Source organism: Tupaia chinensis, unplaced genomic scaffold, assembly GCF_000334495.1.
Source record: "Tupaia chinensis unplaced genomic scaffold, TupChi_1.0 Scaffold000482_1, whole genome shotgun sequence".
In the NCBI taxonomy this organism is placed as follows: domain Eukaryota; kingdom Metazoa; phylum Chordata; class Mammalia; order Scandentia; family Tupaiidae; genus Tupaia; species Tupaia belangeri.
The window spans coordinates 113,727-126,988 of NW_006159994.1; the positions used below are offsets into that span (position 1 = coordinate 113,727).

At 41.9% G+C, this 13,262-nt stretch overlaps 2 protein-coding genes and 1 pseudogene across 2 annotated transcripts; all 3 read right to left on the minus strand.

The window, feature by feature from the left end:
- Positions 1–940: 940 nt before the first annotated feature.
- On the minus strand, positions 941–4,838 carry LOC102476238 (olfactory receptor 7G2-like; annotated as a pseudogene).
- LOC106735681 (olfactory receptor 7G2-like) lies at positions 3,622–4,579 on the minus strand. The gene has a single exon (XM_014590758.1). The coding sequence runs from the start codon at positions 4,558–4,560 to the stop codon at positions 3,622–3,624; it is 939 nt and encodes a 312-aa protein (XP_014446244.1). The 5' UTR covers positions 4,561–4,579.
- A 5,616-nt stretch (positions 4,839–10,454) lies between the features above and the next one.
- Positions 10,455–11,418, minus strand: LOC102476654 (olfactory receptor 7G2-like). The gene is made up of 2 exons (XM_014590751.1): positions 10,646–11,418; positions 10,455–10,611 (listed from the first exon to the last, which is right to left on the minus strand). Exons 1-2 carry the CDS (start codon positions 11,416–11,418, stop codon positions 10,455–10,457), a joined length of 930 nt encoding a protein of 309 aa, XP_014446237.1.
- Positions 11,419–13,262: the final 1,844 nt, after the last annotated feature.

The window sequence follows — 13,262 nt, forward strand, 5'->3', positions numbered from 1 at the left end:
GAGAGAAAGTTCTGAGAAAGCAAGCTGCCAGGTCTGGGACTCGAACCATGATTGGTCATGTGGGAGTCCAACCACCACACCACCTGCTGGCCTCAGTTGGACCTTTTCTTTGTTTGTATAACGTTTTTGTCTTCAGGAGTGTGCACTTGCGAGAGTAGAGGGTACTCACTCTCTGGTGAGTGCATATGCCTTCTAGCAAAATTTAAAAAAAACAAATAAATAAATAAAATAAAATTAATTCCTAAAAAAAGAAATGTGTTTCTATATAGTAAGTGGATTAAATAAGAAATCTCAGTGAACTTTATCTAAATACATTTCTCTGTATAGATTTCAGCAAAAACAAGGACAAAGTAAGGAGGAAAATGAAAACTCAGAGACAAGAGGATGAAGTGAGAATGGACTTAATCAATTTATTGATCTGGAAGGAAATCAGCATCTACTACAAGTTTACTAATGTGGAGTCCTATACCTGATAATTGTTCAAAAAATTTGCTATGCTTAATACAGACACATATTTGTATATATGTGTGTGTGTGTGTATACTGAACCTTTTATAAATGTAGAAACTGAACTCAGAGAATTAAGTAAACTGATAAATGACAGTAAGACACAGGAAAATAGGTCCGATACCAATTTTTTAATATATAATTTTTAAAAAGAAATAATTAAGTAATTAATATTATTCTTTTAACTTAACCAGAGAGTGACAAAGAGAGAGAAAGAGAAAGCAGGCTGCTGCGTCTGAAACTCGAACCATGGTTGGCCATGTGAGAGTCCAGCGCCTTAACCACTGTGCCACTTGCTGGCCTCAGATCTCATACCAATTTATTTGACTTGAAAGACCATGATTACCCACTTGGCTAGGAGAACTGAATGATGGGAGGGAATTTCTGACACACCCAGTATTTTATTCCCTTTGACTCAATCAAAAAGCCCACACTCAAGATGGACAGAATAACAAATAGAAAAATTTTCTGGAGGTCCATTTCTTCAAGGCTCCCATCGCGTCTTTGTTCTTCAGGCTGTAGATGACGGGGTTCATCATGGGAATGACCACCATGTATATCACTGAGGCCACCGCAGTCTTCCTAGGAGAGTCAGAAACTGCAGAACTAAGATAGATCCCAACATCTGTCTTATAGAACGAGGACACAACAGACGGGTGAGATGCACAATTGGAAAAACGCTTTATACTCCATAGGTTGGTCACTAAATACACCAAAATGTTATTGATAAGGGTATCAGAATAGGCAATATTGAGGATCTTGGCAAGGTCACAGAAGAAGTGGGGGAGTTTCATGTCTGTGCAGAAGGACAGTCATAGGACTATCAATGCCTTATGGAGCAAGGCATTCATGATTCTGATCAACAGAGAGATTAGAATCAGCAGACACAGACTCAGGTATTCAGGATGACCGTATAATACAAAGGATGGCAGATGGCCACGTAGTGGTCATAGGCCATCGCGATCAGGAGTAAATTATCCATACATATACAAAATGATGAAAAAGTACACCTGTACGAGGAAGCCAGCCTAGGTGATAACTTTATTTCCTGTCTGGATGTTCACCATATAGCATCTTTGGAACTATAGTGGAAGTGAAAAAGATGTCAGCAAAGGACAGATTGGAGAGGAAGAAGTACGTGGGGGTGTGCAGGTGGGAATCTGAGTTGATTGCCAGGATGATGAGTAGGTTGCCCAGAACAGTGACCAGGTACATGGACAGGAAGACACTGAAGAGGAGGGGCTGCAGTTCTGGATGCTCTGTCATGTCCATGAGAAAGAGTTCTGAAGGACTTGTTTGGTTTCTGGGGTCCACGTTGTTGATGAATCTGATGAAAAAGATGGGGGACCATAAATGTGTGTTTCCAGACTAGCAATGGAGCACCACTAGACAGAAATACTATCTTTGAAAGTAAATAAATTAATGGAAGGGGGATGGGAGGTAGCATGGTGGTTAAGGCACTGGACTCCCACTTGGCCAACCATGGTTCAAGTCCTGGACTAAGCAGTTTGAAAATCACACTGGGTACATGTGTGTGCATGTCCAAAATCCCAACAGGAGGAATGGGTTGAAAAGCTGTGGCACATATACACTATAGAATACTACTCAGCTATAAGGAAAAATGAGACCCTGTATTTTATTAAAAGTGGATGAATATAGAAGACTTCATACTAAGCAAAATAAGCCAGACTCTAACAGACACACACTGTATGTCCCCTCTCAATATGTGCCTAATGTCTGTTTTCTATGGCAGAAATGGAAAGATGTGAAGATATAACGGTAGGGAGGATATGTGTAAATATTAGAGATTGTTGGAGAAAGGAACGGAGGGGGTCACAGGTGGTGAAGTGGTTACAGCACTGGGCTCCCAACCACATTTCGAGAGCCGGACTCCTTGGCTTGAAAATCACACTGAGAGGAGCTGGCAGATGGCATAGAGGTTATGTCTGTCACTGGACTCCCACATGGTCAACCATGATTTGGACCTGGTAGCTTGAAAATCACGTCAGGTGCATGTGTGTACATGCCTAATATCCCAGGAAGAGAATAGAGGAGAAGGGATTGAGGTGTGGTCATCTCCTTGTGGGATAATTTTTCACTTTCCCTCTCACTATCTCGGTTTCTGACTCCCTCCAGTGAGTGCATGCACCCTAAGACAAAAACCTCTAAAGAAAACAAGAGAAAAGAAAAGAAAATTCAACTGGGCACATGTGTGTGTCTGCCCCAAATCAGACGAGGATAATGGAGGAGAAGGAATGATAGCATGACCATCCTCCCAAAGGGTGATACCTCATTTTTCCTTTCACTGTCTCTGTTTCTTTGAAACAAACACACACACCCTATGGCAAAAACCTTAAAAAAGAGAGAGAAGGAAATGGATGTTAGATGATAGGTGAGAGGGGCAGATCACAGGGAAGAAATATTTAACAGAAAAAAGAAGGTCAAGTTATCCATTAAAAATGATGTAGGTGGTAATATCTTTGGCTTGAGTGTAATGTACTATAAGCATATGTTGAAAAACCAAGTTGTGAGCTCTAGAGATGAACAATGATGGCCTCTAAATAGAAAGTGAATGAAGAAAAAGAACCCTTGATCAGCTGTGTGGCTCCCAGCCCTGCAGTTCAGTTTGGTACCAACTGTGCCCCCAGGCTGGATCTGAGGTCTGTTAATATTACCAAAAATAGACATATTTTACCAGGAACAGATCTCAGTGATAAGTTTTTAGATACAAAATTCGACTCCCTTGGTTCACAATAGGTCTACAAGGCCCTAATCACAGGACCAGGAAAAGTTTGTCTCCACCAATCACTTTGTGTCAATCTTTAACTTGACCTGCCACCTCTACCAAACTTTGTTTTTGAGAGTGATTCATTAGAAGTATCATTAAAACATTACCCCTGCCTCAGGCTCTGCTTCAAGAGCAACAAGACAGAGTTCTCAGAATTTGAATCATTTGACAAATATTGCAGAGCTAGAGAAAAACCAAAGTCTAGTTCAAAGCCCACATAAAAAAGGTTCTTGGTCAGCATGCTACATTCATTTAGGAAGATCTGAGGGAAAGAAGAGTCCGACATTGTCTTTGACTCATACTGGAAACCAAACCCAAAGCACATGATCACAGGAGACAAATTTTCCTTTGAACCAGCTTCCTCAAGGCTTTCATCATGTCCCCATTCTTCAGGCTGTACATGAAGGGGTTCACCATTTGAGGGACTATCATGTACATCATTGAGGCCACTGCAATTGTCCTGGGAGAGTCAGAAACCACAGAACTAAAGTACGCCCCAAAACCTGACCCATAGAATAAGGACACCACTGAGAGGTGAGACCCGCAGGTGGAAAAAGCTTTATACTTTCCACCTGCTGATGGTATTTTCAAAACAGAGAGGACAATTTTGGTATAAGAAGCAATGATTCCAGAGATACAAACACCACAAAATGCTAAAGCCACAATATTTATCACGATATTATTGATAAGGGTGTCAGAACAGGCGATTTTCATGATCTGAGCAAGACCACAGAAGAAGAGAGAGATCTCCAGGTCCGTGCAGAAGGACAGTCTCAGCACCATCAGACTATACAGAAGGGCAATCACACAGCTTACGAACAGAGAGACTAGACTCAGCAGAGCACAGAGCTGGGGGTTCATGACGACCATGTACCTCAGGGGGTGACAGATGGCCACGTAGCGGTCATAAGCCATAACTGTCAGAAGAAAGTTTTCCAAGGTTCCAAAAAACAGGAAAAAGTAGAGCTGGGTGAGGCAGCCCGTGTAAGTGATGCTCTGGTTCTGTGTCTGGATGCACAGCAGCATCTTTGGGATCGTGGTTGTGCTTATCCAGATGTCAGTAAAGGCCAGATTGGAGAGGAAGAAGAACATGGGGGTGTGCAGGTGGGAGTCAGAGCTGACCGCCAGGAGGATGAGCAGGTTTCCCAGGATGGTGACCAGGTAGATAGACAGGAAGAGGCTGAAGAGAACGGGCTGCAGTGTGGGGTCATCTGTCAGCTTCAAAAGAAAGAATTCTGAGACCTCTGTCTGATTTATGGGCGCCATGTTATTGGTGGACCTGATGTAAAAGTTAATAAAATCAGTGACTTCCGCACCTCCACCGACAGCAGCCTCAGCTGCTGATTCTTGGACCTCACTGCAGGTTCAAGGATGGTAGCTCCACGAGTGGAATCGAACAGTGTGCATTTCAATGAGCTTTCCAACTATTCTTGACTTACACTATAAAGTTGGAGAATCACTGCTCTAGAATATTCTTTCTTCTCTCTAACGAACCATAGGCAGTATTTGAATCTTTCTGCTCATTTCTCTCTTTCTTCTCTCTCTTCTCCTCTTCTTTCTGCTCATTCAATCACCCAAATCTTTATGACGCCATGATGACATCACACACACTTTGTGGCAAGTTCTGTAATGAAACAATGGAAACAGCTTTATTCCTTTAGAATGATTCACACCTCCAATCAAGCAGGAATATAAGAACAAATTTATGAAATCTGTCTCATCTTGGGAGAGTCTTTCCTTCATGTGATTTCAAACCACAGATGAGGACCAGGAGGTGGCATGGAGATTAAGGTGGTGGATCCCATATGGTCAATTCCACAGTCTGAGTTCCAGATCCATCAGTTTGAAAATCACAAAGGGCGTGTGTGCTCAAACCCTCAAGAAGAGAGAGGCGGAGAAGGGATTGTGGTGCGGCCAAGCTGCGGCCAAGCTTCCTGGAGATTTAATTTATCGATTTTCCTTTCTCTCTCTAGTGAGCACTCGTGCCTTGTAGCAAAAACTTAAGAAAAAGAAAAAGAACAGATGACTGGGAGAGAACATTGAATGGATAGGTTTCTAAAAAGACAGATGGAAAAAGCAAAAAAAGAAAACGAATAGAAAAAGAAAAAGAACAGATGACTGGGAGAAAACATTGAATGCATAGGTTTCTAAAAAGACAGATGGAAAAAGCAACAATTTGTGTCCTTGGGCAACAGAGACTTCCAGGGTAACATGAGTACCAGGCCACCTAACAGGGGTAGATCCTGAGTCTTTGTGACTGAGGGAGACAGAGAGGCTATCACAGCATTTATCATTTTGTGTAATACTTAGATCATTCATTCTTCATTTAATCTAGTATGGGGTGCCTGCTTTCTGACTTGGGAAAATCGGTTCATGTTATGAGAAGTCCTGGTATCCTCACACACATGATGGACGCTCAGGAGACGTCATGGAGATGTTGCAATGAGGACAAAAAGCAGACGGCACCGTGCTTGGCTTATGAGATGTTTGTGGTGGTATTTCCTGCTGTGAATTTTGTCTACATGGAACAATGCAACCAGCGTGTTTTCCTCCTGGGAGGATCCTGGTGAGGTGGGGTGAGTTGAGGAAACAGGAAAAAAAAATATAATAAAATAATCCTTTTGTAAGAACTGTAAATTCAGGGGAGGTTTATGTGCTTAAACTCCCCCGAGGAAACTTGGTCATGGACAACAGAAGAGAAATTCCGACGGGATTAATAATTCTCCTGGTGTGAACATCGCACAATTAAAAGGAATCCAATAATAAAATTACCTAGATATAGGAATCAATACTAATTTGAAAACCTAAAAAAAGAAATACTGTATGTCAATAAGAAAAGTTAAAAAAAGAAATAATAGTAAAAAAAAATGGAGACAAGGAAAGTTAGAAATCACCTTCCACAGGGGGGATGGCCACATCGAAATTTCTTCTCCTGCATTCTCCCCCAGGATCTTGGGCATGCACACACACCTGCTCTGGCATGATTTTCAAGCCACCAGGTCTGGGATTTAAACCACAGTTGACCATGTGGGAGTCCAGTACCTTGAGCACCCAACCACCTACTGGCCCCCAAAATGTACTTTCTTATCTTTTAACTAATGTCTCTCTGTCTTCCTCCCTCCTTCACTTTCCAGCCTCTAGTGATAATAGTCTACTGTCTACTCCTTTGAGCATATTTAAAATGCAAACAAAAACAACAATAAAACTGAAAACAAAAGGGAACCTTTCAAAAGTATATTATTTTGATATTTGATTAAAACTAGCCAAAGCTGGAAGCCAGCAAGTGGCATGGCAGTTAAGGTGCTGGACTTCCACATGGCTGACCGTGGAGTCCCATATCCAGTAGCTTGAAAATCTCACTAGGTGCATGTGTGTGCATGCCCAAAATCCCAGGAGGAGAAGAGATTGCAGTGTGGCCATCCCCTAGGGGGTGATTTTCACTTTCTGTCTCTCTTGTTTCTGGCATGTGCATGCATCCGATGGTAAAAAACTAAAAACAAACAAACAAACTAAAAAAAAGGCAAAGCTGATGTAATAGACTGTCAACATTTGCTACATTTGGAATAAGATGTAGATGGTCATATTTTTAAATTTTATTACACAGTACCTTTTGTTTCTGTATAAAAATTTGGTACTTTCATAAAGATAAATAGACAGTCTAAAAGGCAATTGGAAACTCTCTGAGTCTCCACTTCTTCCCCCAGTGGCTACACACCCAGCCTTAGGAATAATCCCCATGTTCTGTATAATGGTGTATCAGACAATAAGAGGTGAAACTAACCAAGTCCTTTCCCTTCACTCCCACAAGAATTCAATACCTGGCAGAATATTTGATAACAGTTATCACGAGAAGAGAAAGATTTCTGCTCTAGAGGAAAATGAGTTCTGTATTGCAGGGAGAGAATGGGGCCTGCAGAATTGGAGCTGGTGAGCATTGGTGCATGCGTGTATGGGGGATGTCAAGGTGATGACAGGCAGGGGGCAGGGGGCAGGGGGCTCACGGGGTACTTGTTTTTGATCATCTCATTCATGCACCTTCTTCACTGCTTCCCCAAAATGTGAACTTAGGAATAATAAACCATCCAGGGGCTAGCAGATGGCATGGTGGTTGAGGCATTGGACTCCCACATGGCCATCCGTGGTTCAAGTCCCAGATCTGGTGGTTTGCTTTCTCACTTTTCTTTCCTCTTTCTTTCTGTCTCTTTCTGCTCTATTTATTTCTAAAAAATAAATAATGACAAAAATTTAATAAATCTTAAAAATAATAACAAACCATTTGCATTAGTTTCCAAGTCACTAACTAAAGGGCTTTGGATTACCTGTGTGGTTTCACTGATGAGTGATGCTTGAGACCTCCTCTGGAGGAAGATGGGATGTCTACCTTCAAGTAGTGCAGATAAGATGGGTCCACGGGCTTTTGGTCAAGAAATATCTGTGGGAGGTGGCTCTGGTGATTTACTGGCTGCCCAGGGGCTGCTATGTGAGGTGGTTACAGGTTGAATTTTAATCTCTCTGTCCCTGGGGCTCAATATCCAGAGCTCCTCATTAGACAGCCAATGTTAGTGTCTTCTGTTCCCTTGGTAGTGAGAATCCTTACAGACCAAGAATATAGAAGGGAAGAGTTTAGGGAAGCTGATTTATTTTCCTTTTCATTTTTTTAGTTCAGAAAAAGAATATTTATTCTAACCTGATAATGTTACATAATTGGAAAAGTCAGTCATTTTTGCATAGAAAAACAGAGAGAGGTGTTACTGGAGTAGGTGTTCTAGGTGGGTGGAAAGCTAGAGTCCTGGAGTGGGTGCCCTGGGTCATGTGCAGGGTCTCTAGATGACAAGTCCAAAGCTGCTAGAGTCATGGTAAAATATCTTTCCAGCCAGATGAGTTGGGTCAGGAAGCTGCCAGCCATCTCCACCTCTGCCCATTTTGAGTCTCTGGGTTCAACTTCACAGCTGTGAAGTTTCTCCCAGCCAGTGTCCCCTTCCCCGACCCAGTGCTAGCCAGGTAGGGAGGCTGCTTGACTCCCTCTTGCTCTCCTCTGTCCCTTCTAACTTTTTTTCTCTTTTTGGAAAAACAGCTCTCGGCCCTCCTTGGACTTTTCACTTGTTAATCTCTGTCTTTTTTCTCACCTAGGACAGAAAGCTGCTAACCATCTCCACCTTTGCCCATTTTGGGCCTTTGCATGGCATACAAGAGCATCACATGGTTTTCCATTTTCATCCCAATTTATAAAGGTGGCAGGATCCCACATGGATGGCTGTGTGGTTCAAGTCCCAAACCCAATGGCTTATAGAACACATCAGCGCATGTGCATGCATGCCCAAAATCCTGAGAAGAGAATAAAGTAGTAAGGACTGTTGTCCCCTCTGTGCGTGTGGGGTTATTTTTCACTATCCCTCTCTCTGTCTCTCTGTCTGTCTCTATGGCGAGCGAACACACCTTATAGCATAAATTAACTTTACAAAAAGAAAACTAAAGGCATCTTATCTTTCATCTAAGGATCAAATATCTCTCAGTCAACTCAAAACACTAACACAATCTAATTATGTCAAGTGTATATACAATAAAAATGAATGTCATCTATATTTTTAACATTATTTTATTTATGATAAAGAGAAAACCCAAGAGAGAGAGAAATACCTTTGACAGGGTGGCCTCATCTGAGAACCTGTTCCCCCAGTCCTCCAGCTCATTATGCCCTCAGCACCCATGTACAGACCCAGTGTGTTTCCAGACCTACTTGGAGACTAAAACCTGTTATCAAGTCCCCAAGAATGGAGGACTGGTTTGAATAACTGTGGCACATATACACTATGGAATACCACTCAGCCATAAGGAACCATGAGACTCTGTTATTTGATTCAAAGTGGATGAATATAGAAGACTTTATGATAAGTGAAATAAGCCAGACTCTAAAAGACACAGACTGTACATATCCTCTCAACATGCTCTCTGTGGGCAGAATGGAAAAATTTGAAGATGTGATAGGAGGGAGGATACGAGTAGATACTAGATAATGCAAGAGATAGAAATAGAGGGGCCAGCAGGTGGCAAAGTGGTTACAATGCTGGTCTCCAGACCATGTTAGGAGTCATGGACTCTTTGGCTTGAAAAATGACACTGGGAGGAGCCAGCAGATGGCATAGAGGTTATATGACTGAACTCCCACATGGCCAATGGCAGTTCAGAACTGGTGGCCTGAAAATCACACCAGGTGCATGTGTTTACGTGCCCAAGATCCAAAGAAGAGAATGGAGGAGAAGGGATTGAGGTGTGGCCATCCCCCCATGGGAAAGTATTTCATTTTCCCTCTTACCGTCTCTCTCTTTGTTACTCTCTGGTGAGAACATGCACGCTAAGACTAAAACCACACCAAAAAAATTAAAAAAGAAAGAAAGCAAAGTAAAGTAAAGAGAGGAAGAAAGAAAGAAAAGAAAAAAGAAAATTCCACTGGTCACATGTGTACATCCCAAAGTCAAAGAAGAAAAATGGAGGAGAAGGGATTGTGGCCTGGATATCCCCCCTGGAGGATGATTTCTCATTTACCCTCTCACTGTCTCTCTCTGTTTCACTCCAATAAACACACACACTTTATGGTAAAAAAATAAAAAAGAGAGAGAAGAAGAAATGAATAACAGAGGGTGGGTGGGAGGGGTTGAGGGAAGAAATGTTTAACAGAAAAAAGAATGCAAAGTTATCTGTCTGAAATAATGAAGATTAGATGGTGATATCCTTGGCTTAAATGTTATGTACTACAAGCATATATATATATATATAAAATCACTCCCTTGCCTCATAATAGGCCTACAAGGCTCTAATCACAGAGCCAGGGAAAGTTTATTTCCATGAGCCACTTTGTATAAACCTTAAATTTGACCTCCAGCCTCTACCAGACTTCCCTTTGAGAGTGATCTATAAGAAGTATCATGAAAACATGACCCCTGCCTCAGGCTCTGCTTCTACAAAACCATAGCAATAAGACTGCGTTCTGACAATTTCAATCATTTGACAAACATTACAGAGCTAGACAAATAGGGGAGTCTACTTCAAAGACCACATGAAAATGTTCTTGGTCATCATGCTACACAGTCATTTTGGAAGACCCAAGAGACAGTCCGACATTCTCTTTGACTCATTCTGGAACCCAAACCCAAAGCACACGATCACTGGAGATAAATTTTCCTTTGAACAAGTTTCCTCAGGGCTTTCATCATGTTCCTGTTCTTCAGGCTGTACATGAAGGGGTTCACCATTTGGGGGACCATCACGTACATCATTGAGGCCACTGCAATTGTCCTGGGAGAGTCAGAAACCGCAGAACTAAAGTACGCCCCGAAATGCAGAACTAAAATACCCCCCAAAACCTGACCCATAGAATAAGGAAACCACTGTGAGGTGAGACCCACAGGTGGAAAAAGCTTTATACTTTCCTCCTGCTGATGGTATCTTCAAAACAGAGAAGACTATTTGGGTATAAGAAACAATAATCCCACAAACACAAACACCACCAAATAAGCTAGCAGCAACATTTATCACGATGTTATTGATAAGGGTGTCCGAACAGGCAATATTGACAATCTGGGCAAGATCACAGAAGAAGAGGGGAATCTCCAGGTCCGTGCAGAAGGACAATCTCAGCACCATCAGACAGTGCAGGAGGGCAATCACACAGCTAAGGAACAGAGAGACTAGGCTCAGCAGAGCACAGAGCTGGGGGTTCATGATGACCATGTACCTCAGGGGGTGACAGATGGCCACGTAGCGGTCATAGGCCATTACTGTCAGAAGGAAGTTTTCCAAGGCTGCAAAAAACAGGACAAAGTAGAGCTGGGTGAGGCAGCCCGTGTAGGTGATGCTCTGGTTCTGTGTCTGGATGCACACCAGCATCTTTGGGATCGTGGTTGTGCTCATCCAGATGTCAGTAAAGGCCAGATTGGAGAGGAAGAAGAACATGGGGGTGTGCAGGTGGGAGTCAGAGCTGACCGCCAGGAGGATGAGCAGGTTTCCCAGGATGGTGACCAGGTAGATAGACAGGAAGAGGCTGAAGAGAACGGGCTGCAGTGTGGGGTCATCTGTCAGCTTCAAAAGAAAGAATTCTGAGACCTCTGTTTGATTTATGGGCGCCATGTTATTGGTGAATCTGGTGTAAAAGATAATAAAATCGGCGATTTCTGTGTACCTCCACCTATAGCAGCCTCACCCACTGATATGTGGAACCCACTCCAGGTTCAATGATGACAGCTCCATGGGTGGAAATGAACAGCGTGCAATTTTAATGAGCTTTCCAGGTGATATTAATTACACTAGAAAGTCTGAGGATCACTGCTCTGGGAAATTCTCTATTTTCTCTTTTCAATCAAAGCCAGTATTTGAATCTTCCTTTTTTTTTTTTTTTCGCTTGCTTTGTTTCATCTCTCTCTTCTCCTCTTCCTTCTTCTCATTTAATCACCCAAATCCTTACTGAGCACTGACTGCTTCACACACACTTTGTAACATGTTCTGTAATGAAATACGGAAACAGGGTTTTATTCCTTTGGAATTATTCCCACCTCCAAATAAGCAGAAATACGAAAGCAAAATTATGAAATGATAAAATCAAGAACAAAATCATGAAATCTTGGGTAAATCTTCCCTTAAAGTGATTGATATCTCATGATTTAAAACTACAGATGAAGACCAGGATGTGGGATGGAGGTTAAGCTGGCTGGATCTCACATGGCCAACTCTGTGGTTTGAGTCCTGGACCCAGCAGCTTGAAAATCACACTGGATGTGTGTGTGCACCTGCCCAAAATCCCAAGAGAAGAATGGAAGAGAAGGGATTGTGTGTCCATCCCATCTGGGTAGGGAATTTTTTACTTTCCTTTTCTCCCTTTCTCTCTGTCTCTCTCTGGTGAATGCTCTTGCCCTATAGCAAAAACTTAAAAAGAAGAGAAAAAACACAGGGGAGTAGGAGGAAAGAATTGAAGGCACAGGTTTCTAAAGACAGACCCCAAATCAACAATTTGTGTCCTTGGAAGACAGGAATTTACAGGGTAACATGAGCACCACCAACCTAACAGGGGTAGAGCCTGGGTCTTTGTGTCTGAGGGACATCTCAGCATTTATCATTTTGTGGAATACTTTAGATCTGACATTCTTCATTTAATCTAGCATGGAGTGCCTCCTTTCTGAATGGGGAAAATTGGTTCGCATGATGAAAAGTCCTGGTATCCTTGCACATGTGATGGACACTCAAGGAAGTCAGCATCATGCTTGGCTTTGGAGATCCTTGTAGTGGCATTTTGTGCCATGAATTTTGTCTGCATGGAATAACAGCCACCAGCGTGTTTTCCTCCTGGGAGGATCCTGGTGGGGAGAGTTGAGGGAACAGGGGGAAAAAATCCTAATTGTGAGAACGCTAAATTCAGCGATAGGTTCTTGTGCTTAAACTCTCCCAAGGAACCTTGGCCATGGACAAAGGAAAAGAAAGAAACACCTACGGGGTAAATCATTCTGGTGTGGACATCACACAATTAAAATGAATCCAATAATACACTTAGATATAGGAATCAATACAAATATTGAAAACCTAGAAAAAAAAATTGTATGTCAAAAGGAAAGTTTTAATATTTATTGTACAAAGGTATGTTTATTATTAAAAATAATTTTATTCATTTTTATTGTTTTTCTAATTTGACTAAAGACAGAGAGAGACAGAAAGGGAGAGTGAGAAAGCAAGCTGCCAAAGTCAATTTATTGTACAAAGCTATGTTCATTATTAAAAATAATTTTATTCATTTTTATTGTTTTTCTAATTTGACTAAAGACAGAGAGAGACAGAAAGGGAGAGTGAGAAAGCAAGCTGCCAAAGTCAGGACTCGAACCACCATCAGTGACGTATGAGTCCAGCACCTTAACCACCATACAACCAACCAGACCATGGTTTTATTTTTTAAAAAAGAATTATTTATTTAATTTTATTTATTACTA